The 26,079-nt window shown below is 48.9% G+C and overlaps 1 protein-coding gene across 2 annotated transcripts in view; it reads right to left on the bottom strand.

The window, feature by feature from the left end:
• Positions 1-26,079, bottom strand: part of CARMIL2 (capping protein regulator and myosin 1 linker 2) — a 123,930-nt gene that overhangs the window by 95,824 nt on the left and 2,027 nt on the right. For both annotated transcript variants that reach the window (XM_075061316.1, XM_075061315.1), the window contains exons 2-8: positions 19,741-19,832; positions 19,372-19,422; positions 15,243-15,302; positions 11,156-11,277; positions 8,998-9,095; positions 8,052-8,122; positions 5,588-5,661 (exon numbers count right to left, since the gene is read on the bottom strand). In XM_075061316.1, the coding sequence (XP_074917417.1) occupies positions 5,588-5,661; positions 8,052-8,122; positions 8,998-9,095; positions 11,156-11,277; positions 15,243-15,302; positions 19,372-19,422; positions 19,741-19,832 (568 nt within the window). The remainder of the gene's footprint in view (positions 1-5,587; positions 5,662-8,051; positions 8,123-8,997; positions 9,096-11,155; positions 11,278-15,242; positions 15,303-19,371; positions 19,423-19,740; positions 19,833-26,079) is intronic.

Below are 26,079 nucleotides of genomic sequence, written 5' to 3'. Positions count from 1 at the left end.
AAATATTTGTAATCAAAAATAAATATAAAGTGAGCACTGTACACTTTGTATTCTGTGTTGTAATTGAAATCAATATATTTGAAAATGTAGAAAACATTCAAAATATTTAAATAAATGGTATTCTATTATTGTTTAATCGCCATTAATTTTTTTAATCATGTGATTAATCACGATTAATTTTTTTAATCGCTCGACAGCCCTACTAGATACTATTAATAATCATAGTAGTTCCATCTGGCCCTCTAAGCAGGAAAACTCTCACTCTATTCCCCGCATCTCTGTTGGCTCAGAACAGACCAACAATCCACATTTTAAAGCCACAGTGTCTACAGAACCTCTCTTCCCCCAGATGTTTAAATGAAATCTTCAGACTGTCTGTGACTAGGGAAGAGTCTCTCAATTATATCAGGCTACAGACCTTCTCTTTCCCTCTAACACCAAAGAACCAGCCAGAGGATGACAAAGGCGGCTGTACCCTGTTTGCCTCATTGTGTTCCAGGAGTTCATCACGTTTTGGAGAGGAGTGAAAGTCAGAAATAACTGTGTGTGTGACCCAGAGAGCTGTAGGCTCCAAGGTCAACACTTCTCGATCCCGCAAAGAAGTGATTCATGTATGGATAAGAGAACTATACTATTGGGGCATATATCAGACACCGTTAATTTCACATCCTTTAGGAGTGACAGCCAAAAAAGACAAATGTGAAAGATTAAAAAGTGTATATTTGTCTGCCTTATGAATCAGATCTATGGCTCTCTGGGTAAATAATCTGTCCAGTTCCTTCACTATAATGTCTCTTTCTGCTGTCAGCCCTAAAGGATGGGAAATTAAAAGTATCTGATATAGGCAAAGAAAGTACAGACCAATCCAGAAGAACTGTGAAGGAATTGCTTTGCTTTCTAAAGTGATTGGTGCACTCTGCAGATAACATGAACTGCATGGCACAAGAAGGAAAAGGAACACAGACAGGTATATGCAGCTAACCAGTGGGAAGAAATTGCTAAAAAACAGGGAAGGGAAGGGAGAAATTCCAATTAATTTTCTGGGCAAGACACTCATTGTAAATGGACCATTGTCCCCTTACTAAAACTTAGCAGGGCTGCTGGGTGGGGGGGGGTAAGTGGGGGCAATTTGCCCCAATCCTCGTGCCCTGCAGGGGCCCCACGAGCTGCTCCGGGTCTTCGGCGGCGGGTCCTTCAGTGCAGTGGAAGACTCGGAGAAGTGAAGGACCCGCCGCCGAAGTGCTGCCGAAGCCTCGGAGCTCTGCCTGGTGACTGCAAGCGCTGCAAGTGGAGGGGGGAAAAAGAAAAGCCACAATCAGCGGCACTTAGGCTGCTCTACCGCTGCCACTTCATTCTGCGGCAGCAGTTCGGAGGTGGGTCCTTCCCTCTGAAAGGGACCCGCCGCTGAATTGCCACCGAAGACCCAGCCCTGCCCCAGACCCCCTGAATCCTCTGGGTGGCCCTGAAACTCAGTGGGGGTGTGATAAATGGGGGGGAGCTCCCTTTTGTGGACCCCCAGCCAGCCAGTTAGCTGTGGAACCCCTCTTGGTGGCTGTTCTCTGCTTGCTTTACCTGTAAAGGGTTAACAAGTTCCCAGGTAAAAGGAAGGGAGTGGGCACCTGACCAAAAGAGCCAATGGGGGGGCTAGAACTTTTTAAAATTGAAACAAGATGCCCCTTTTGTCTGTCTGTTGTTGTTCTCCAGCGAGAGAGGACAGAGCAGAGACAGGGCTGAGACTATGTTGTAAAAAGCTTTTTGTCAGCTATGGAAATCGTCAGGTTATACCTAAAACTCCTCATTTGAAATCCCCGATATGTAAGTAGATCAGAAAATGTCTAGAAAGACATGATTAGGTTTATCTCTGTTTATTTCTTATTGGCTTGTGGACTCCTCTGTGCTAACCCCAAATGCTTTTGTTTTGCTTGTAACCTTTAAGCTGGACCTCAAGAGGGTTATTCTTGATGTTTTATTTTTGTAAGTGGGTTTTTAAATCTAGCAAAAGCCTAAGTTCCAGATGTATTTTCTTTCTTTTTGTTTTTAATAAAATTTACCTTTTTTAAGAACAGGGTTGGATTTTTGTGTCCTAAGAGGTTTGTACATGTTCTTTAATTAGCTGGTGGCAACAGCTGATTTCCTTTGTTTTCTTTCTCAGCTCTTCCCCAGAGGGGGGTGAAAGGGTTTCAGGGTACCCCACAGGGAGGAATTCCCAAGTGCTTCTTCCTGGGTCAAAGGGGTTTTTTTGCATTTGAGTAGCGTCCAAGGTCAGAGAGAAGCTGTATCCTTGGGAGTTTAATACCAGCCTGAAGTGGCCAGTTTTAATTTTTAGAATCCCTGTGCCCCCCCCCCCCCCCCGCCCACCTTCTGCACTCGAAGTGCCAGAGTAGGGAATCAGCCTTGACGGGGTGTTTTGGTTGCTAGCTCCCAGTACCAAAAGGAAGAGGAAGGGTCAATGGGAAATCGGCACCCTGAGACTGGCAGTCCCCAGGAACAATGGGGAGAGGTCAGCCTGACTAACAGGGCAGGCAGGCTAATGAGGCAGCCAAGAGGCTGGGGGTGGGGTCCTCTCCTCCCAGACAGAGTGGGGTCAAACTAAGGAGAGAGCAGGAGCTCGGGCTGAGCTGGGGAGCAGAGCTGCACCGGCCAGAGAGAACAGAGAAGCAACCCAGGGAGCAGGTCAGTGCTGGGAGCAGAGTCACAGAAGCAGCCCATAGAGCCGACCTGTGCTGGGAGCAGAGCTGCAGCCCAGGGAGCTGGAAGCAGAGCAGCAGCAGTACTGAGACAGGATGGAGCTGGAGCTGGGGAAGGCAGGGGTGAAAGTAACTTAAAGGACTTACCGGTACACCGGAGTCCTGAGCGGGGGTGTGGCCTCAACTAGAAGAGGCGTGGCCTCAACCGGAAGAGGCAGGGCCTTTCAAGATTTAAATCACCCCAGAGCTACCAGCTGTGGAGGTGCTGGGAGCCCCAGGGCTCAGGGGTGAATTAAAGAGCCCGGGGCTCCGGCCACCGCAAAGCTCCAGGCCCTTTAAATCACCGCGGGAGCCCAGCTACTGGAGCTCCGGTGGAGATTTAAAGGGTCCAGGGCTCCCCGGAGTGGCTGGAGCATCGGACCCTTTAAATCCCTGCAGAAGCCTGGCTGCTGGAGCTCCGGCAGCGATTTAAAGGGTCTGGGGCTCCCCGCAGTCGCAAGAGCACCAGGCCCTTTAAATCCCTGCCCGAGCCCGGCTCCCAGAGCTCCAGCGGGGATTTAAAAGGCCCGGGACTCCCCGCAGTGGCTGGAACCCTGGGCCTTTTAAATCACTGCCGCGGAAGCTGGTGCAGTCCGGCACGGCATACTGGCCCTTGCCGGTACACGATACCGGACTGGACCGGCTCACTTTCACCGCTGGGGAAGGGTCCTGCCACCTAGAGCCTGAGGGCGTGTGGCCACCACCAGAGCAAGTGTCCGACCTCCAGCATCCCTGCAGCACAGCCAGGGCCTGGGATGTGTGAGGAACAGACTGAACTTCCCTTACATTCCAGAGAGGCTGGTTGGGATGTCCCCCTGCCACAGAGCGGGGTGACGGGCTTTCCTTTAACCTTTTCCCGTTTTTCCTTATTTTTTTTAATTGATTGTTGTTTAATAAATTGTATTTGCTTTGAACTGTATGGAATGGTCAGTGGGTCAGGGAAGTGTCCAGTGCAGAGAGAGCCCCTGGAGTGGGGTCACCCAAGCCCCTGCCCTAAGTGACCACAACAAGATTGGGGGTCGAGCCCCACAGGAACCCTGGGCCCAGCCATGTTGGGGTTATGAGGACTCTGCCACACAGGAGAGTGGAAGGAGCCCTTGAGGTCAGGCAACCTCTGGTTAAAGGGAGTGGGAGCGAGGACTCGGATCCTTTCGCCAGCCCAGTTCACCAGGATAATGTTTATGCCAGAAAAGTTCCCCACAATGGCGGGACCATCCCTCGCTTACATAATACAACCCTTGATGAATGAAACATAAAAAGCCTCCGATAACAAAAGGAGCAAAGGAGTCTGCTATACAGCTGCCCCATCTACTGGACATCAACAGAAGTAGCAGAAAAACGGAGACACTAGTGATTTGTATTGTTCCTGTATGTGCTGCTGGGCCCAAACCCCGACCCTGGGCTATGTTAATCGCTTACCAGAGTGCATGTATAGTTTGCACATGGTACAAGCTTCAAATATTCAATGTACATCAACTTGATCTATAAACCGACTGATTACAGATCCACATGATTCTTGGTGAATTAAAACCCTATTGACTGGGCTAAGAGCAACCAAGTGTCCTGATTTGAAAAGTACTGTCAAAAATAGCACAGAAAGGAACCTAACATGAAATCAGCAAATGAGTGCTCCCTGAACTCAACTAAGTACAGTGCTAGGCAATGGTTCCTAGTGGGTAGAGCAATGGACTGTGACTTGGGAGACCTGGGTTTTATTCCTGGTTGGGCCATTGGCTTGCTGGGTGACCTTGTGAGACTGTGTCTCCCCCATTGATAAAAGAACTATAAGGATCCTGAGTCCTTTGTAAAGCGCTTTGAGACCTGCCAATGAAAGAGCTACTCTAGTAGTTCATATTACTATGAAAAGTAGTTATCCTCATTCAGTCCCATCCCCGTATCGGCCACAGCATTTATCAAATTAGTAAATAGAGTTTCTTAAATTGCAGCTTGAAAATCTAACAGGCACCTTGGCAAATTAATTGATGCCCATTCACACTTCTACTTTCTCATGGCTGGACTGGCCCTGTAGGGATAACCAGAGTAAAAAGAACAAGAAACACTTATCTTAGGGCTTGTTTACAAACAAACCGGCACCAGAATAACTCAGAGTAACTCACAGCTTTTGTTCTTTTGGAGCAATTATGCACGTGGACGTTCTCAGTTCAGCTGAAGAGGGTCTTACTTTGATTTAGTTTGTCAGTGGAAAAAAAACAAAAGATTTTAAATCTTATTTGCCCCCTTGACAAAACTAAATCCAGATAAGAGACATTCAGATTGATCTGAGTGCGCACAGACAGAATCACACGAATATACAAAAGGGTGAATTACACCCCGTTTCGTTATTTCCTGGCCAGTTTGCATGTAGACCAGCCCTCAGCTGCTAACACCAGCGGTTCGGACTCCAATATACATGATGTCAAGTATCAGAGGTGTAGCCGTGTTAGTCTGGATCTGTAAAAGCAGCAGAGAATCCTGTGGCACCTTATAGACTAACAGACGTTTTGGAGCATGAGCTTTCGTGGGTGAATACCCACCTGCGTCTGACGAAGTGGGTATTCACCCACGAAAGCTCACGCTCCAAAACATCTGTTAGTCTATAAGGTGCCACAGGATTCTCTGCTGTTTTTACAATATATATGAGGAGCAGTTCCGGGAGTAAGAAGAGACCATTTTTATAGAGAGTCACTTTTCAGAGTACTGTACAAATCCAAGTGGAAATGCTGCTCTGCAGGCGCATTTAGCTAAAAGGGTTGCTGGCCACTGTATACAATGGTATTCTCAGGGTAGCTACAGGTACAGCATATTTTGCTACTCGTCTTTATCTTGCATGATCTTGATCTCAGATTTCAGCAGCAACTCACCTGCTGTCTAGGTGAACGAAGTCCAACAGGTTGAACTCTCGGCAGTCTTGGCTGTGGTAGATATTGTCCACATCCTAACAGACAGACAGGTCAACGTGTTACCCCACAGAAGTGTTGCAAGGCTGGATTACAACGCAGCACTGTGCTGATCAGGACACATGCTGAGCGTCAGCTTTGAATGTCTGCGTTTGCCAGACGCATCACCCCACAGGTCATTCCTGACCTTCTCCTGGAAAGCTGGCCCAGCCCCGCTCCTGAGAGGGGAGTTCTCACCCGAGGAGGCTCAGGGGCAGCAGCAGAGCTATCAACCGGGCTGCACAATCTCTCCACAATCACATCATCCAGAGCTGAAAAGAACACTCATGGGAACATGGGAGAGAGAACCGAACCAGGGCTATTTAAGAGCAAGCGAGCCGAGATCCCGCCATACAGCTGGATCACTGGCTGGGCTTCCTAGGAGAAGAGGAATTAGCAGGGAGAAGAGATAGCTTTCTGCAGGGCACAAGACCATCCACTGACCCTCTGGAGGGGGGAAGCAGCCAGCAGTGAGAAGTTACAGCAAAGGAAGGGAAACCCACCCCTGATACACCCACTATTCCGCCCACCCGCCTCCAACATAAAAAAGTCCCAGATCAGCCACTTGCAGTCTGAAGAATGCACCTGCCACAGACCAACTGTGTCAAACTGGCCAATGGGAGGGCATCTGACCTCTGCGAGGCTGGGCCCCTCTCTTTGTGGGCACCTGAGATCTCTGGGAGAAGATCTGGCAGCTGAGGGAGACCCGGGACAGGCCCTGATGTCAGGGTGTGAAGCTGTGTGGCCTTGGCCACAAAGAGGGAAGGCCTCAGACATTGACCATCATAAAACTCATCAAGGCCCGCCTGAGGCTTAGCCTGTGCCATAAGCCTTTTGGGCTGGGGCAGGGGAACGGCAGGAGTATGCCCAGTGACTGGGGGATTCATTTTAGGGACATGGCCTTGCCAAGGACTGGGCCCAGCTGTGTCCCTATGACACGCAGGGCATCGCTGCTCTGAAAGCTGCCTGGACTGGCTGAAAGGAGGAGGAGGCGATGTCTCTGAAGAAGTTCCTAAAAAAGAGAGGCTGAAGCACAAGCCTGAGGACTCGTCACTGCTAACTGCTGCCTAGGACGGCTCCTCCACACTTCAACTGATCTCACAGCATTGGGACATTTTCCCCTCATAGTCAGCCTCAGTTTCCCTTTGTTCAATTTCACTCCAAAGGATTGCAGCTGGCAACCTCTCCCCCTTTAGTCAGCATGTCATGAAATACACGTCTGTGGCGGAGTGCATTTAATCTCTCATCAAATCAACCCCTTCATCTGTTCTCATTTCCTTGAGCATGCCGCTAGCTGGATGCCCCAAAGGAGCCTGAAAATGGACACAGCAAGCAAGGGGCAGCCTTCCCAGGACTGTACGGAGCAGGGCTGCCATCTCCCTCCCAGGCGCAGAGCACGCAGCCCTGAATGCCATGCCACAGTTCTTTTAAACTCAACATGTTGCCTTACAAAGCTGGGTCTAACCTGATTCTTCCTGATCATGCCTAGCTCTCTTTCCATGGACCGCCCTGCCCACGAGGATCTGTTCCATGTAATACTCCCCCAGAACTATTATGATGCATACAGCCAGGAGGGACCATTAGATCATCTACTTGGACCGCCTGTGTAACACCCAGCTACCCCAGTATTGAGTCCTGGTGTTGGACTAAAGCATCTCTTTCAGCCTGGAACTGAAGACATCAAGACATGGAGAGTTCACCATATCCCTGGATAGTTTGTTCAACGGTTAAAAATCTCTCTTGGTTTCAATCTCAGTTGCCTATTTTCTTCCTGGATTTCGGAGCCCTTTGTATTATTACTCTTTCCACACTGCTGTTTGCAACATCTTGAGTGGTGTGAAGGTACCGTGCGTCCAGACAGTTAATGAAGATGCTAAAAAGATGGCCTCCCATGGATCTCGGCACCATGTCGTTAGGCACCTCCTCCCAGCTTCTTACACTGAATTTACTGCTCTTCAGCCAGTTCCCAATCCCCTGGACAGAGCTCACATCACACCTACTATGAAGTTATTTTCAGGAGGTTTCATGAGATCCTCTCAAGTGCTGTTACACAGCATTTTCCTCTGCTTGGCTCCCTTTGTCCAGCTGTATCTCTCCAGTGCAAACAGTGGGACGTCATTTCCAACGCTGATTATTTAGCGACTGGTATTGCTGCTGAGATTTCCTTGACAACCCCATGCAAGCACACTCCCCTACAAGCAAAGGGGGCAAAATTTGCCCAGCTTAACCAAAAACGGAACACACCCCACCCCTACCACACCAAAGGATGGCTTATAACTAACTGGAGAGACAGCAGGTACTGTTTCAGATAGTACAAAATCCATCTGATAAATCCCCTAATGTTATGAGCTTAAAATGACCTGTTGAAATTGCTTCCATACAAGCTTACCCACTGGATCTCCTCTCTGAAGGTGAAGCCGTTGTAGTCACATAAAGCAGCATATGTCTCCGAAAACCCACCTACAAATGGAAGATGATATTGACAGAAACGTTAGCAGCAGCTCATAGAGGAAATGTAGAAAAAGAGAAAGGGACATTTGGGGAAGGATAGACACGAATACAGTTTGGGATCCAGAAAAGAGAGGGCTAGAATGAAAAGTCCAGTTAAACCCTCGCTTCTCCCAGCGCAATGCTGAATCATGGATTGGGTGCCTCTCTATTTGGTACTGACTGACTCATTCATTACTTATCTTGATTCCTTCTTTCATAGAGTTATCTAACCTCTTTTACTGGACCAAGACATTATTTGTAACACACAAACTTCTCAGGCTAAAAGAGCTTTTATTTAAATCAGAATGTTTTGATCACAGAATTCCATTTAAAACTTTCTCTTATTGAAATTATAGAAAAAATATTGCAATATATATAAAAAAAGATTGCAAAGCTAAGCCCGGAAGAGTTAGGAAATGCATGGGCAACCTTAATGATGCCCCCTTGTGTGTAATCATGGTATAACCTTTAATTACACGGTCACGTACTATTCTTTCCACAGGAACCCTGCCTCAGACATGCAACTGACTTCAATTGGACTACTCAGGGGAATACAATACATATGGAAATGTTTGCAGGACTGGTGCCTAACGTGCAAACGGCTGCGGGCACCAGTGTTAGCTGTCACTTATTTTCTTCCTGATGAAAGTTAATTGCTGAACAGCAAAGGTGGGGTTTTTCAGAAAGCACTTCACGTTGTCCTAGCTCTGTTTCCATTGAAGTCACCAGAGCTCTTGAAAACTCCACCCCAAGCTGCTAAGTCTCCCACCACTTGGTGTGTGAGGGCTGTTTTGCAGTATTTTCACTTTTCTGTGATGTATGTTCACAAAGCAAAGTCTGATTACCACACGGTCCTTGGTTATTCTGCACCATTTCCTTCACGGAGTCTGTTATTCTTTGAATTCTCTCGAACAAACTGGGGGGATAGTTTTTGAGCAGTTTTCTATGAAAAATAAGCCATGGTTAAGTAAAGAAATGAGGTGGTAGGAAGAAAACATCCTCAACACTACATATTGGCTTATATTGACTGGAAACAGGCGAGCTCACTCTGTTAGGAACACTTCATATGAATTTACTTTGTAACCATCCATACCCTTTATGTATTCTTTCTTATAATCCCTAGCTCTTATCTAGCACTTTTCCATTAGCAGATCTCAAAGCATTTGACAAGGGAGAGCTGTATCATTATCCCCATTTTACAGTTGGGGAAACTGAGGCACAGAGCGGTGAGGTGAGTTGCCCAAGGTCAGCCAACAGGCCAGTGGTGGAGCCAGGAATAGAACCCAGTCCAGAGCTCTATCCACTAGCCCAACTGCCTTTGTATTAAAGGGACATTGTAACACACATACATTTGGCCCCAAATTTAAATTCTGTACAGTAACTCCTCACTTAAAGTCATCCCGGTTAACGTTGTTACGTTGCTAATCAATTAGGGAACATGCTTGTTTAAAGTTGTGCAATGCTCCCTTCTAACGTCGACCAGCTTTGTCCACTGCTTGTAGGAAGAGCAGCCCGTTGCAGCTAGCTGGTGGGGGCTTCGAACCTGGGTGGACCGGCAGCCCCCCATCAGCTCCCTGCTCCCCTAAGTTCCCTGTGCTGCAGCCGCCCAGCAGGCTAGCAATTGCCAGCAGTTCAGCTGTCCCGCCCACCCCCTGCCGTGTGCTGCTACCAGAAACCTCCTGCTTGCTGTGCGGGAGGTGGGGGGAGGGAAGAGGGGTGCTAATGTCAGGGTCCCTGTCTCCCCACTCCTGCCCCCTGATCCTGTACCTCATCTCCACAGAGCGAGGTGGAACAGGACAGGGCTCAGGACAGAGGGAGCTTGCTGGCAGCAGCTGCTGTCTCAACTTGGCTGATCACTTAAAAAGGGCAGTGTACTGACAGTGGGGTTCAGTCTTAAAGGGGCCATTCAGCCTCTCTCTCTCTCTCTCTCTCTCTCTTCACACACAGACACACACAACACACGTGTATTGTCTCTATCTTTCTCGGCCATTGTGATCTCCCCCTCCCTCCATTGTGCTGTCCTTGTAGAGTGTGACGGGCTATCATGCAACAACAATTGTTAAACTCCTGAGCTCAGCCCGAGTTGGGAAGTAAGTGAAAAGAATTAGACAGGAATTTGCAGGGTATCTTAATGCATGTCAGTTTGTTGCAAGAGTTAGGCAGCTCGTAACCCTAATGCACGGTGAGACTTGTAAGAACGAGGATGGTGTGAGGCGAGTGGAAAAGAACTGTGAGGATAAGTTGTCACCGACCTATGCATAAGAACCAAATATGCAGACTGCGCTTCTGAATTGAGAAAGAATAAGATGCGTGTCCAGGGCCTATGTATAATAAACACTCGGCAGCTGGCTTTGATTGTCTGTATTATTGCTTGTTATTGTCTGTAACAAAGGTATAAATGCTGCTGTAATTGTTTACCTGTTGAGAGACCTGTCCGGGACTGGGGCGACCCTGTGTCCTAGGGCACTCCCTCCCTCTACTGCAATTGCTGGAGAAATAATAAAGTATTTGATTTTTCTGCACCCAAACAAAAAAGCGAGAACTGAGCTTTTCTCCGACAGAGTGCTAGTTCATCATTTAGCAGCAAGGCATTCCCTGGGAAATATCCCACCCTCTCCCATACTCTGACTCCACCACCTCAACCAAGCTTCACAATCATCACTGCTGTGTACGGTATTAAATTGTTTATTTAAAACTTATACTGTGTATGTGTGTGTGTATATATATATGTGTATATATATATAGTCTTTTGTCTAGTGAAAAAAATGTCCCTGGAACCTAACCCTCCCTATTTACATTAATTCTTATTGGGAAATTGGATTCGCTTAACATCGTTTCGCTTGAAGTCGCATTTTTCAGGAACATAACTACAACGTTAAGCGAGGAGTTACTGTACATGCAAAATGACAAGGATATAAGGTCGGGGAGCTCTAGGACGTCTCGACAGAGCTCTCAGTCTGGCCCATTATAACCACTAAGCAAACATTTCAGGAACAGCCTTACCCGGGGGAAGAATCTGGAAAGACCTTCTTAAGCGAAATGGTGATATGGCTGACCACCTGCTCCAAGTCGTCCAGTGACGCGAACTGGAAGGCGTAAGAGGCTGTATCTGTCTCTATGACAACCTGAGGAGACGAGACAAATGACATTTGAGGCAGCAAGCAGAGAATACATTTCATAAAACCCCTCAGATGCTACTGCAATGGGAGCAAACGAGTGAAGCCGTGTGCTAAGATGGCGAGCTCTCGCCGTGCTAAATATCCTTAACGTTATTGCTTATAATTCTCAGACAAAGACTAAGTTTCAATGGAGCTAAACTTGAGAAAACATATCAGCAATTTAGTGTAGAATATGTTACAGGTGCTACACGTGCGCCAAAACCAAAGTATTATAAACCCAGGAAATCCTAAGTTAAGGCTAAACTTAAAAGAAATGCAAACTACTTAAGGAATGGAAATGTGCATTTGTGGCACCCAAACAACCTTAACTCTGCCCTGCCATGACACCTTACGATAACTATTGGTTTGTGGTTCCAGATAAAATTGATTTTAAGACACATCTGATTTGATTTCCCCTCTCTTGACATCACTACATGCAGTCAGTGTTACCCTGTTACCAAGAGCATTAGGGTTAAATGAAAAGGTCAGGTATAGAGGGCCACATTTATGAAAGGATCCATTTTTAGATTACATTCTCATGGCCAATTAATGGATTCACTAAATTCTGAGAAAATTAATTCCATTCTCAATGAGCCAGTGCTGTAATTTTGACGAGGATTTTTCATACATAACAAACTGGCCGAATCTTGGCTTTCAGTGGAGAACTCAACTCAGTCTCCGTAATAAACTGTCAGAAATAAACTAGTAGCCGTATGGTCAGGAAATAAACAACTAAATCATCCTTATGCTACAGCAGTCTGGCAAATTCCTCATGAAAACATACAAACCCAGGCATAAAAATCTTCTCACTCTGCCCCCATCCCTTACCACAATAATAAAGAAAACAATTAATCATGCTTTAGTGGCCCACCAAAATAACTCACTGGCCCTGCAGGGCAGGAGGATTTTACAAGACTGCACTAAATCAAATACATTCACCTCTTGCTGCTCTCCGCAGCTCCAGCATCTCACCCACAGGGGCAAATCCCCAAGGCCGGGGAAGGACCTGGAGAAGCCCCTGGAAAATTTAACCCCAGGAAGCCAGGAGCAAATTGCCCAAGCCAGTCTTCCTGTAGCTAATCTCTTTCAGATGATTATTAGCTACATGAAATATAAAGGAATACTTTGCATTTAATACAGAAAAGCACAATTCTCATAGGCCAGCCTTGCCAAAGCCTAGCTGCTCTAAGGACACACATTTCTGACAGACAACTAAAATAGTTGTTCTTCACATGTCATCAAGGCAAGCATGACGAGTATTTTATGCCTGGCAAATTCCCACAATAGCTTTGTAAGACAAATCAGTTGCTATTTCTCTGGGGGGTCACCAGGGGCAATAGGCCAATAGCAGAGGGTGCAGAGCCTTTGAATTCTAAGACTGCACCTGAATTTTGTCCAGTAAATTCTTCGTTTTCTAAAGCCCGACAGGACCATTAGATCAACTAGTTTGACCCCTTGTGTTACACAGGCCACAAAATGTCACCCCTTTACTCCTGGCCGAGTCCAATAACTCGTGTTTGACTAACGTACCTCTTCTAGTTCTAATCTACATTTCCAGTCCACCCAAGTCCGTCCTCCTTTTACTCGTTACCGTCCTTTGCAAATCCTCTCTAGCAATGGCTTTGTTAATGATATGTGTGATTCTTGTAATAGACTTTTCATGTCCCACTCCACAAACAAGGTTCTAGTGAAACACATAACCTGTTTGCTGAAGGGACTGCCTGCGTAACTCCCAACAAACAGCAGCAACTTCTAAACTATGGTTATCCAGAGCCACAGCCAGGGCCATCCCTAGCCATTTGAGTGCCCTATGCAGCCCCCCTGCAGGAGGCAGGAGCTGTGGGGGGCCACTTTTGGGGGCCCCACAGGCCCAAAGTGGCCCAGGGGATTAGCAAGAGGCCAGGAGCAGCCCACTCCACTTCCCTCGCCCCAGCCCCACCCGTGTCGCTTGTGGGAGGAGACTTGGGGGAAGGGATCCCCCACTCACTGGCAGCAGCAGAAGTGAAGCAGCCCAGCCCCAGCCACTCTACTCCACCAGTTCCCAGCCATGGCGCTCTGCTTCCCGTCACCGGTGAGAGCCAGGGGCGCCCTTTCCCCAATCCAAGCCACACGGCTGGGGCCGGGGCAAGGGAAGCGGAGCGGGCTGGGACTGCGTCACTCCGCTTCCCGCCACTGGTGAGTGCTGGGGGCATCCTTTCCCCAGCCCGAGCCACACTGCCGGGGCCGGGGCAAGGGAAGTGGAGCAGGCTGGGGCGCGTCACTCCGCTTCCTACTGCCAGTGAGTGCGGGAGACAGTCCTTTCCACGCACTCACCGGCAGCGGGAAGTGGAGTGCCACGGCTGGGAGCTGGCGGAGTAGAGCGGCTGAGGCCGGGTTGCTCCACTTCCCGCCGCTGCCGATGAGTGTGGGGTTGCTGGGGGAAGAAGTGGAATGGGGGCGGGCTGGGCGCGGAGCAGGGGGGAGGGTATGAAGTGGGGCAGAGGGATTGTCCGGGGCCCCACACCCCCCTGGAGGGCTGGCCGAGGGATAGGGCTGGTCACCGGGGCTGGTGCTGCCACGTATGCAGCACACAGCTGCCTAGGACACCATGAAATTTGGGGCAATTTGGTGCCCCAAATTTCATGGTCCCCTATGCAGCTGCGTGTGCTGCATATGCCTAAGGATGGCCCTGGCCACAGCAACATCTACCTCACTTACACAAATACAAACTGTGCTGGCTAACAGCAGCTACAGTCTGACAAGGACTCATTCAAAGTATTCAGAATGGTGTTTTCTTATGTTGCCTGTTTTACAGGTCAGGCAACGTTCAGGTTTGCCAGGTACATAATCTCCACTGTAAGAGGCTTTACCAGGTTTTAACACACTCTCCAGCTAAATTTGGATTGGCCTGGATAATCTAGACACACTTGATACACACCAAGGCCCTGAAACACAGAAGAGGCTGTGGACACGAGAAAAGATAATGACGTTGTGAATGCTCTTGTTTTCCTACCAAACATTTTACACTGCCAGCGCCACAACCTGCAATATGCACGAGCCCCTTTTGTTCTACTGAAGTTAGAGGTACAAATGGAGCTGCAGCTTTTCCAGTCCCACTGGAAAGTAGCATCACTTGAGGCAGACAAAGCCACCCCTGCCCTCCCTTTGCCACTCAGACCTCACAGCTCACGGGTCTGCTAGGAGAGATTCTAGATTTACGTGGGCTCTAGCCCGGCTCCTAAGGACAACATTTCAGTAGGGGCCTTTGTTCGCCAGCCAATAAATAGGAATGAACATTCAGCCTAGATCTTAGAGCTCAGTAAATGTCACCACAGCAGAGTCACAGAGAGGTAGGAGACTACCCATGGTGTCACAGTTGGCAAGAGACCCCAAGCCCACCCAGCACTGCTGTCTCTGTGTTCTGCATTTGTCCAGCACCTGGCACCACGGGGTCCTGCTGTCCCAGCACTGAAGGACAACTAGGCTTCCAAGGGCTGCTTGTGGGCAGAGACTGGCTCCTTCTGCAGCAGTGGGGAGAACGCGCTATCGGGATGGATGTTTGCACCTTCCCAGCCCTGGCTCCAGGGCACTACCCAACTCACAGCGCTCCAGGACTGCAGGGGAGGGGCTGGCCTGTGCAGATTCAGTTCCCTCCCATGGGGAAGGCACCCAGCCAGCTCCAGAGGTCCCCCTCTGCATCAGCACCTCCCACCTGCCTGGGCTTGGAGCTTCCCCAGGAGGTCCCTGCCAGCCCAGAGTCTCTGGGGATGTCCCCATAAGAATGGATGGGGGCATGTTCCAACAGGATTGGGTGCTGGAGAGTATCCTGCGGCTGTCCTGATGGGGGTGGGTGTCCCAATAGAGTGGATGGGGGAGGGCTGTCTTGACAGGAGGGGATGGGGTGGATGGGCTGTCAATGTGGGTCCTGAAGGTGGCCCCCTGGCTGCACTTACCAGGCTGGGCTCCTGAATCGTGATCTCTTTCACCTCCAGGAAGCTGAAGCTGCTCCACACCTGGGGAAAAAAGGGTCAGACCATGGCCAGCACCCTGCCCAGCCCCCACATGGGCTGTGACCCACACGGGATGCCGGGGGCCAAGTGTGGCACACACCCCTGCTGCCCGACCTGCTGGACTCCAGCCCAGGCCTGCCCTGGCCAGCAGCGGGACATGAGATACCAGGCTGAGCTGACCCCCCACTCCCCACCCTAAATACATCCCAGCACCAGCCCGCTTCCCCGATTGGACCCCCCCCCGACCTCCAACCCCAGCCTGACCCCTCTCCCAGCCCAAGCCTCCCAGTCACCTCAAACTGAAAGTCTAATTCCCAGCCTGAGCTCCCCTCCTCCAGACAGCACGGAGCCAGTCTCTCATGCAGACCCACCCACCAATCCAGTTGCAGCTGAAGGGCATGGTGGGTGCACCACACCCCTGAGTGTTAGTTTCCATGCACCACCTCCCCCGGGACACCCCAACAATGCTGAGCCCCTTCTGCTCCCCCAGCCAGCCGGCCAGCACTGCCCACCCCCCCGGCCTTTGTGCCCCATCACAGCGAGGGGGCCAGAGATGATGCCAAGGAGCCCCAAAAGCACACACCAGCAAGGAGCAGCTCTCCCCCCTCACACACACTTTGATAGCGGAGACATAGCGAACAGCATTGGCGTGACTGGCGTTGCCCGTCACTGGCCAATGAGCTGACCAGGGTGGTTCACACCGCTCAGAGCTATCACGCAGGCTGCGGCGATTTCCTTTCCATTGTGCTCCCTGCTATGCTTCCTCCGCGGGGGAAGGCGATGGAGATTTCAGTGGGAGTGTGGGAAATTGGAAAGTTTTAAAAAGGAACTCGAGACAAACCCGTCTTCAGCCCCTCCCCACACACAATGCTCCCCGGGCCTCTCTGTGTGCGTTGTGCTCCAGGCACCTGGCCCAGCTCCCATCCATGTGGACATGGGGATGGTGTTTGCATATATGAGTTTACTCTGAGTGCTCACAAATGCAGCACCTCGCCAGGGCCCCCTTGTTTATACCCAGCTGCAGCTCCGCAGGCACTTCCTCCTTTGTCTGTTTCGCTTGACAGACAGCTAACTTTGCAGAGTTGCTCACTGCCCAACTGTTAGCATTTTTCAGGCTGGCAAGGAGACTGACCATCTCCCAGAGCCCCTATCTCCATGTGAGGCCTAGAGCAGCTTCCCCTGCTGGAAGGATGCTGGGGGCTCAATGGGGCTTTCACTGATCTAGTGCGGCTGAATGGGCGAGCCAGGGTCTAAATCCTTGAACTTTCCTACTGGGAACTTGTCCTCGGGACTCCCGCTCTTCCTGCTGACGCAGCAGAGATCAGGAATGCCATGCAAGTCCTGGAGCTGTCAGCTCTGCGCAAAGCACTGGGGTCGACAAGGAGCTGTAGTTTATGGGAGGGACAAGGGGGAAGCTGGCATGGGGATGCTGGTTCTGGGAAGGGGCAAGGGATGAAGGGTGTTCCCAGGGGGGCCAGGAGCAGGCCTGAGTGGGGGTTTGGCCCAGCTGAGCAAAGAGGGTGACATTTTTCCAGCCCACAATGCATTGCAAGATCAGCAATGTCACCCGTGCTCCTGGGCAAGGCACAGCCCTTGGGGGCCTTTATGAGAAGCCTGCCTGGTTTCACAGGCAACGGGCTTGTGCGAAGCTCCCAATGACTTCAACAGGCCCAGGCCAAAGCCCTTTGGCACAAGAACTCTTGCTACCAGCTTTCTGTGACCACTCATCATGTCTCTAGTGGGGTCTCACGGGGCTGGGATGGGGTCTGGACTAGTCAGTATTTTCATCAATGACTTGGCTAGCAGAGTGGAGAATAAGCTTTGAACATGGGCAGATGACACCAGGCTGGGAGGGGTCACACGCACTCTGGAGGACAGGATTCGAATTCAAAATGACCTTCACAAGTTGGAGAATTGGTCTGAAATCAATAAGATGAAATGCAAGACAGACAAGGGCAAATCAAACGCACAGCTACAGACTGGGGAGAGAACTGGCTGGGTGGCCGGACTGTGGAAGGGTCTGGGGGTTGTAGCGGCTCACAAATGGAATATGAGCCAGCAGTGCGATGCAGTGCGAAAGAGGCAAATACCATTCTGGGGTGTATTAACAGCAGTGTCGTATGAGACACGGGCGGCAACTGTCCTGCTCTACTCAACGCTGGTAAGACCCAGCTGGAGTCCTGTGTCCAGGTCTGGGCACTGCACCTTAGCAACGATGTGGACAAATTGGAGAGTCCAGAAGAGAGCAACAAAAAAGACAAAAAAAAAATAATAGAAAACCTGAGCTGTGAGGAAAGGTTAAAAACCAGGGCAGGTTTAGGTTGGGGAAGAGACGGCTGAGGCCCGGGGACCGGAGAACAGTCTTCAGATATGTTCAGGGCTGTTATAAAGAGCCTGGTGATCAGCTGTTCTCTGTGGCCACTGACAGCAGGACGAGATGCAGTAATGGGCTTAATCTGCAGCCAGGGAGATGCAGCTCAGATATTAGGGAAAACTGTGCCCGTCTAAGGGTAGTTTAGCTGGGGAACAGGCTTCCAAGGAAGGTTGTGGAATCTCTGTCACTAGATGGGCTAAGAACAGGCTGGACAAACCCCGGTCAGGGCTGTCTAGGTTTGCTTGGCCCTGGCTCAGCACAGGTGACCTCTCGAGGTTGCTTCCAGCCCCACTTTGCTGAGACTCTGCAATGGGGCTGCTAATGCACATTCACACTGGCACCCGTTCGCTCTCATCCACGGCTAGAGGGTGAGGCCCTGGCCTCTAGCCACAAGGAGACAGAGCAATGGGGAAGGAGGCTGAGGGGGAGCAGCCCAGGATTGGAACCCAAGGCTGGCAGCATGGACAGGAGCTAAATATGAGCACTCGCTAGCTGGGATAGGAACCAGGAACTACCCGCTAGGGATCATACATCCACAGGATGGGAAAGGCCTCCTGGGCTATGGCGTCCAGCGCCCTGCCATCACAGGCGACATAACCTGTTTAGCTCACCCAGGAGAAGGTTCAGGGATGACTTGATCACAGTATCTACATGGGGAACAAATATTTGATAATAGGTTTTTCAGTCTAGCAGAGACAGGTCTAATAGGAGCCACTGGATGGGAGCCAGACAAATTCAGACTGGAAGGAAGGTGTAAATTCATAATGGGAAGGGTAATTAACCACGGCAAGAACTCTTCAAGAGCCATGGTGGGCCAAGACGGGATGTTTCTCTGAAAGCTCTGCTCTGGGGATTATTGTGGGCAGCAGGTCAGAGCAGGTGATCACAGTGGTCTCTTCTGGGCTTGGACTCTGCTCAGCCCAGAGAAGGGATGTGCACCACACCGAGCAGAGGGCTACAAGGGCCAGGGAAGAGCCTGCGATGGAGGAGAGAAAACGCCAGAGGGGAAAGGAGCAAAGAGGAGAGTCCAAAGGGAAACGAAAGCCGGCGTCATGCCGAAGGCCCAGAGGGCAAGGGGACAACACAGAAAGGGGAGTGGGTGGGGAGAGGAAACAGCAAGTTAAGCTACAGCAAGTTTGCTTAATATACCTTCTGAGCTTGTGACCCTGCCACCCACCCCCAGCACCAATGGCAAGAGCCCTGCTAATGCGCCAGAGCGGGCACTGCTGGCTCCAGGTGGCCAGCCTGCCCGTTATGGTCAGCTGGGCACTGGGAGGGGCGAGTGACGCAGCAGAGGGCCCTGAGGCAGAGGCAGAAAGGGCTCTGCAGGGAAATGCTAGGAACAGCCCAGCATAGACCAAGGCTCATGTCGTGTTAGTCCTTACAAAGCTATGCCCAGGGGGAGGGGTTTGGACTAGCCACTGACCGCATGTTCCAGGTGCCTTCTCACCACATTCTGCCTGTGGGGTTGAATGCTAACTGGGCTGTGGCTTGGAAAATTAGTACCTGGGCAGCTTTGGAAGAGGTTACCTGTCTTCCCCCCTCCCCCATGGCCTCACCCTCCCCCACACTAGAGATCTCCTGCCATCCATTTTGCTTTTAAAGGTCGTATGCCAGGTACATGAGAAGCTTAATGCACCTGGGAAAAGTGCAGTTCACGTCAGCCCCCAAAGAGTCCCGCATGGAGAAAGCACTTACCCTGACCGGGAGCATCACCTGCAGCATATATGCCCTCCAGGGGGCTAAAACCTGCACAGGAAGGAAATCAGAGTCACAGCTGTGATTAACGAGAGGGTAAGTGCTGTGCATTTATACACCGTACTAACACTGGCGCAGGAGTTCAGGGCACATAAGTGTTTCCATTCTAACCCCCTGCTTGGACATTTTTACCTTAGAGGGTAAAATTTACGAGTGGTACATGACATCAGAACAAATCTGTGGGCACGTAATTAACCTGCAGAGCTGCCACTCATCTGCGGGTCCAGCACATTTCAGAGACCGAAGCCTGGGAATCCTAGGCTCAGACCCAGAACAATGGGATGAAATTCCTGAGTTACCAGAACGTACCAAGATGTCATCTTCATACTTGGATTTGACCTGCAGCTGGACAGGCTTCATCAGGATGATTTCTTTTGACCCCAGCAAGGCGGTGATGCTGTCTGAAAAGACAACACCCAATCAAACAAGCTGGCAGAGATGGGGAGGCTGATCACCCTGTCAGTAGCCCATGTGAAAGAAATCGGTGTCTCCCCAAAGCACCCTGTGAGATCCCATCCACATTGCAGCCAGCACTAGCTAACCCCTGCTTTTCATTCTCAGCAAAGTCTGGCCAGTAGCTGAATTCCCCATGCCCCACTACAGGAGGATAACACCTGGCGGTGCTGGTAAGAGAGACTGGGGTGAGATTTTCAAAAGCAATCTAGGGGATTTAGACATGCTGATTTTAATGGATCTCAATCCCCTAAACCACTGTATCAATCTCAACCCTTTCTTCATGTCCTGCTGCCAGGTCACATGGCATGGAAATACATTAATCCTCTCGTCACATGGCAGTGGCTGGTATCCATTGATAGCAGTGTGATTATGGTTACATCTTACCCTCCAAAGCCAAAAATAACCACCACAAATGTGTGCAGCCTGCTAATGACACACCAGTGGAGATGTCCAGGATAGGAGCTGGGGAGATGGTCTGACCCATGAGAGGATCATTCTGCCTCTTCCTGGACATCTATTAATAGCCTTCTAGCACTGACCGTCGAGGATTTCTGATCACACGCCCACTTCTTATTGTCAAACACGTGAAGATCTCAGGACTTGTCTACACAGGACATTAGTGTATGGAAAGCCCTGGTGCAGATAGGATCCTTTGATAGGATAGGATCCTTTGATAGGATAACGAGTCTTGTGGATAAGGGAGAAGCGGTGGATGTGATATACCTAGATTTTAGTAAGGCATTTGATATCAGTTCGGCATGATATTTCTATTGATAAACAGGCAATACATTAGATGGGCGGCTGAACTAATAGCAAGTGGTTGGGTGCATAACCATCGGCACATGATAACCTCGTAAACTCAAGAGGTAAGCCTTACTTAAATGAGCTACCCTCATAGCCTGCTGGAAAGCGATTATTACAAGTGGGTTCAAAGCAGGGGTCACTGTTGTTTGGGACCTGGCTGCTGTTCAATAATCTTCAATCAACGACTTAGAATGTTGGCATAAGAAAGACGCTTATTAAGTTTGCGGACAATACCAAACTGGGAGGGATTGCAACTGACCTATTTGGAGCATCAAGGGATCCAAACTGCAAAAATTGAGCATGACACAATTGGAGATAATGGTTGAGGGTAATACGCGGATAAGTTGCATTATAAAGACAAATGCAAATGTCGCACTCCATTAGGAAGGACAATGGCAGTTGCACTACAAAACACACAGAAAAACATGGGGGAGGGGGAACTAAATAAAATAAAAAAGTAAGACGTCTAGGAAGGAGTAATGGCAGAAAGAGATCTAGGGGTCATAGGTGGAAGCCACCAAGCTATATAGAGTCTAACAAGTTGTGATACTGGTTGAAAAAAGAAAACGTGATTCCTGGGAGGCATTAACAGGTGTGTTATATAACAAGACACGAGAAGCCATTCTTCCGCTCTCCTCCTGCGTACTGGTTAGGCCTCAACTGGAGTATATTGTGTCCAGTTCCTGGGCACCTGCATTTCAAGAAAGAATGTGGAGAAATTGGAGAGGGTCCAGAAAGAGCAACAAGAATGATTAAAGGTCTTGGAATATGACTATGAAGGGAAGGCTGAAAGAATTGGTTTACTTTAATTTGGAAAAGAGAAGACTGAGAGGGGACAACGATAGCAGTTTTTCCAGGTATCTAAAAGGCTGTCATCAGGAGGAGGGAGAAAAACTTGTTCACACTTAGCGTCTGATAAGAACAGAGCAATGGGCTTAAAACTGCAAGCAAGGGAGATTTATGGTTTGGACATTAGGAAAAGTTCCATAACTGTCAGGGTGCGTTGACACTGGAAATAAATTGCCTGGGAGGTTGTGGAAATCTCCATCTTTCTGAGATATTTAAGAGTAGGTTAGATAAATGTCTATCAGGGATGGTCTAGACAGTATTTGGTCCTGCCATGAAGGCAGGGGACTGGACTTGATGACCTCTCGAGGTCCCTTCCAGTCCTAGAATCTATGAGTCTATAAGATCTACAGAGCAATAGCTTGTCATCGAGCAACGCCCCACATGGACATTGCTGTTTGTCCACATGCACTACAGAACGGTTAGTGCATTGTAACAGTGTCCACACAGGCTGTTACTGCCCAGCAAGCTGGCACACTGTAGCCACTCCCTGATTGCCAGGAGCTAACGCCCTGGGTAGACAACCCCTCAGGCTCACTCCTAAACTCAGACTGTAGCCACAAATGTGCCTCTGTGAGGATTTTTCTTTCACTCCCAAAAGCTTTTCCCTTGCTGATCACCCTAGTGCCATTTTGGCTAGTGCTCAAGCACAGAGTGTCACTGTAACACAGCAGGGATGCATTTGCTTAGCTATGTTGCCTGAGGACCCCGGACTCTCCTGGGGTCATTAAGGTCTCCTTGTCTGGGGGCTATTTGTGAAATTGCCTCCACCTTGCTTGTGTCCAGTCGAACTCCTTCACCCCGTATGTCCTTTGTAAGGAATCTTGCTCAGACCAACCTGGAGTTTGCTCCTGTCCAGTGTAAAGCCCTTTTCTTTGTCACTGCAGATCACTACACAGTCTCTCATTGTGTTGCCTGATCATTTTTGCCCCAAATTGCCAAATCCTCAACAATTATGTCCATTCTATCCAGATACACAAAGATCGGGGACAAGATGCTTTGGCAAATTCGGGTGCTGAGACAATCCCAAAGGGAGGTCACTACATCTACCCGAAGAGAGGTTGGAGGTGCAGGGTTTTGAGCTGTCTGTCTGGTCAGACCTTGGCTTACATCATAAACAGAAAATATTCTTGCATAGACACATCTTCCTGAACCAATTGGCTGCACTCACATGAAACTCGGTTGATCACCGTGACCCTGCTATTACCACAGTGTCTGAAATAGCTTCTCCCCAGACACATTGGGGTCCTGGGAGAAGAGATCTTACCTCTCTGCGACCCTGGGCTTCTCTGGACCCTCTTTCCAGCCTTCCCTGCTCTCTCTTACCTGTCCTCAGCTGAGGAGCTGAATCACCTTGCTAACTGTTTGATCATCCAGTCCTGGACTGGCCCACACAGGGATGCTTGCAAAGTGGGAGGGATAGCTCAGTGGTTTGAGCATAGGCCGACTAAACCGGGGTTGTAAATTAAATCCTTGAGGGGGTCATTTTGGGAATGGGGGTAAAAATCTATCTGGGGATTGGTCCTGCTTTGAGCAGGGGGTGGAACTAGATGACCTCCAGAGGTCCCTTCCAACCCTGATATTCTATGCACAGACTGGTGACTCAGCCTGAAGCTACTCACACTGTCACACACCACAAATAAGACAACTGGTTGAAAGGCCAGAGTTACACAATGTAGCTGGTTTATAGGTCTGTAATTTAAACTGTCAACAGTCAAACCTGACAGTTAAGAACATAAGAACAGCAATACTGGGTCAGACCAAAGCTCCATCCAGCCCAGTATCCTGTTCTCCAACAGTGGCCAATGTCAGGCGCCCCAGAGGGAGTGAACCTAACAGGCAATGATCAAGTGATCTCTCTCCTGGCATCCATCTCCACCCTCTGACAAACAGAGGTGCAGGGACATCCATTCTTACCCATCGCTGGTAATAGCCATTTAATGGACTTAACCACCAATGAATTATACCAGTTCCTTTTAGAACGCTTTTTAGTAGTCTACCCTTCACAACCTCCTCAAGCAAGGAAGTTCCAACGGTATGACATGTGCGCTGTGTGAAAGAAAAAACTTCTTGTTTATTTGTTTTAAAACCTACTGCCCATTAATTTCATTTGTGACCCCTAGTTGCTGTATACTGGGAATAAAGTAAATACTTTTCTTTATCCACCTTTCTCCAATCACTCATGATTTTATATACGCTCTATCATGTTCCCCCCTTAAGCTCTCCTCTTTTTCAAGCTGACAGAGTCACTAGCCTCTTAATCTCTCGCTCATATGGTGACCCTCTCCACAGCCCTAATCCATTTGAGTTGCCCTTCCCTGAACCTTTTCGTAGTGCCAAGTATATCTTTTTTTAAAGATGAGGGAGACGCACATCTGTACAACAGTATTTCGAGATTGTGGGCGTACCATGGATTTTATATCAGGAACAACATAGATATTCTCAATCATCTATTCTCTATCCCTTTTAAAAAGATCCCTAACATCCCGTTTTGCTTTTTTGACCGCCTCTGCCAACTGCGTGGACATCTTCAGAGAACTATCAATGATGACTCCAAGATCTTTTTCCTGATTAGGTTGTAGCTAAATTAGCCCTATCATATTGTATGTAGAGTTGGGGTTATTTTCCCAATGTGCATTACTTTACATTATCCACAATTAAATTTCATTTGCCATTTTGTTGCTCATCACTTTGTTTTGTGGAGATCTTTTTGTAAGTTCTTCACAGTCCCTGCTTTGGTCTTAACTATCTGAGCAAGCTTAGTATCATCTGCAAACTTTGCTAACTCACTGTTTACCCTTTCGTCCAGATCATTTTATGAAAATTAACAGGACTGGCCCTAACGGGATGACCCTTGGGGAACACCACTAGTATTACTGGTGACAAGTGGGACTATTCTTAATTATCCTCTGAACTCGTGTGGGGCCTCAGTTTTGGCCACAACTCCGTCTCTCTGTGGCAACTGAGGGCCCAGACCTTCCCACTGCAAGGGGATGCCTAAAGGTGTTGGAGAACAAAGAGGTCAGGTGACCTCCTGGCCCTGGAAGAACAAAGGCCAGAAAGGAGGGGCTGGTAGGAGGTTTTCAAGTTGTGGGAGCTGGCTGGGGATGGCAAGTGAGGGCAGATGGGTTGTTTCTGCCTCGCTGGCCCAAGAATGGACCCAGCTGAGGGTTCATCTCTGTGCCTACAAGGCTCTGTTTTTAGACCGGTGCTCACTGTCATCTAATAACGCTCTGTTTTACTGGCGCTGAGAATCACGTCTGACTGCGAATGGGGTGGCACGGACCCTCTGGCTTCCCCAGGACCCCGCCTGGGTGGACTCACTGTAGAAGCCGCATGGAGGGGCAAGAGGATGCTGAATGCTCCAAGGAGGACCCAGAGAGGTGAAGTGTGTTGAACCTTCTTGCCCTGAACAAGCTGCTCCAAGGGAAGAGGCTCCCCAAAGTCCTGCCTGGCTTTGTTGGAAAGGCAGTTTCTCAGAGTGTCGGCTGGGACATCCGTGACAGTTACTCCTTTCCACAGTCCGAGAATTTAACCATTATTCCTACCCTTGTTTCGCTGTCTTTTACCAGTTCTCAATCCATGAAAGACCTTCCCTTTAACATGACGAGCTTAATTACGTAAGAGCCTTTGGGAGGGACCTTGTCAAAGCTTTCTGGAAATCTAAGTACACTATGTCCACTGGATCCCCCTTGTAACATGTTTGTGACCCTCAAAGAACTCTAATACATTAGTACACGATTCCCTCACAGAAACATGTTGACTGTTGCTCAACAGTTTTAGTTTTCTATGTGTCGGACAATTTATTCTTTACATGATATTTGAACTAATTTGCCCATACGACGTTAGCTTACAGGTCTGTAATTACCAGGATCACCGCAAGCCCTTTTAAATGTTGGCATTATATTAGATACCTCCAGTCATTGGTACAGAAGCCGATTTAACGGAACAAGGTTACAAACCCTAGTTAACTAGTTCCGCAATTTCAACATTTGAGTTCTTTCAGACACTCTTGGGGAATGCCATTGGTCCTGGTGACTTGTTAATGTTGAGTTTAATCATTAATTCCAAACCTCCTCTTAATGACACTTCCCAATCTGTGACAGTTTCCTCAGATGTGTCACTTACAAAGGACAGCTCCGGGTTTGGGAATCTCCCTAAATCCTCAGCCATGAAAACTGAAGTTAAGAAATTCATTTAAGTTTCTCCCAATAACTGCATCGTCTTTAAAGCGGTCTTTAGCATCTCGATCGTCCAGGCGCCCCACTGGTTGGTTAGCAGGCTTCCTGCTTCTGATGTACTTAAAAAACATTTTGTTATTACCTTTGAGTTTTTTGGCTAGCGTTCTTCAAATCCTCTTTGGCTTTCTTATTACATTTTTTACACTTAATTTGGGCAGTGTTTTGCTCCTTTCTATTTATCTCATAGGAGTTGACTTCCAACTTTTTAAAAATGCTTTTTATCTCCCTACTGCTTCTTTTACATGGTTTTAAGCCACGGTGGCTCTTTTTTAGTTCTGTACTGTGTTTTTTTAATTTAATT

The sequence above is a fragment of the Chelonoidis abingdonii genome, unplaced genomic scaffold (assembly GCF_003597395.2).
Source record: "Chelonoidis abingdonii isolate Lonesome George unplaced genomic scaffold, CheloAbing_2.0 scaffold0006, whole genome shotgun sequence".
NCBI classification, from domain to species: domain Eukaryota; kingdom Metazoa; phylum Chordata; order Testudines; family Testudinidae; genus Chelonoidis; species Chelonoidis abingdonii.
This window is presented reverse-complemented; position numbering and strand designations above follow the sequence as displayed.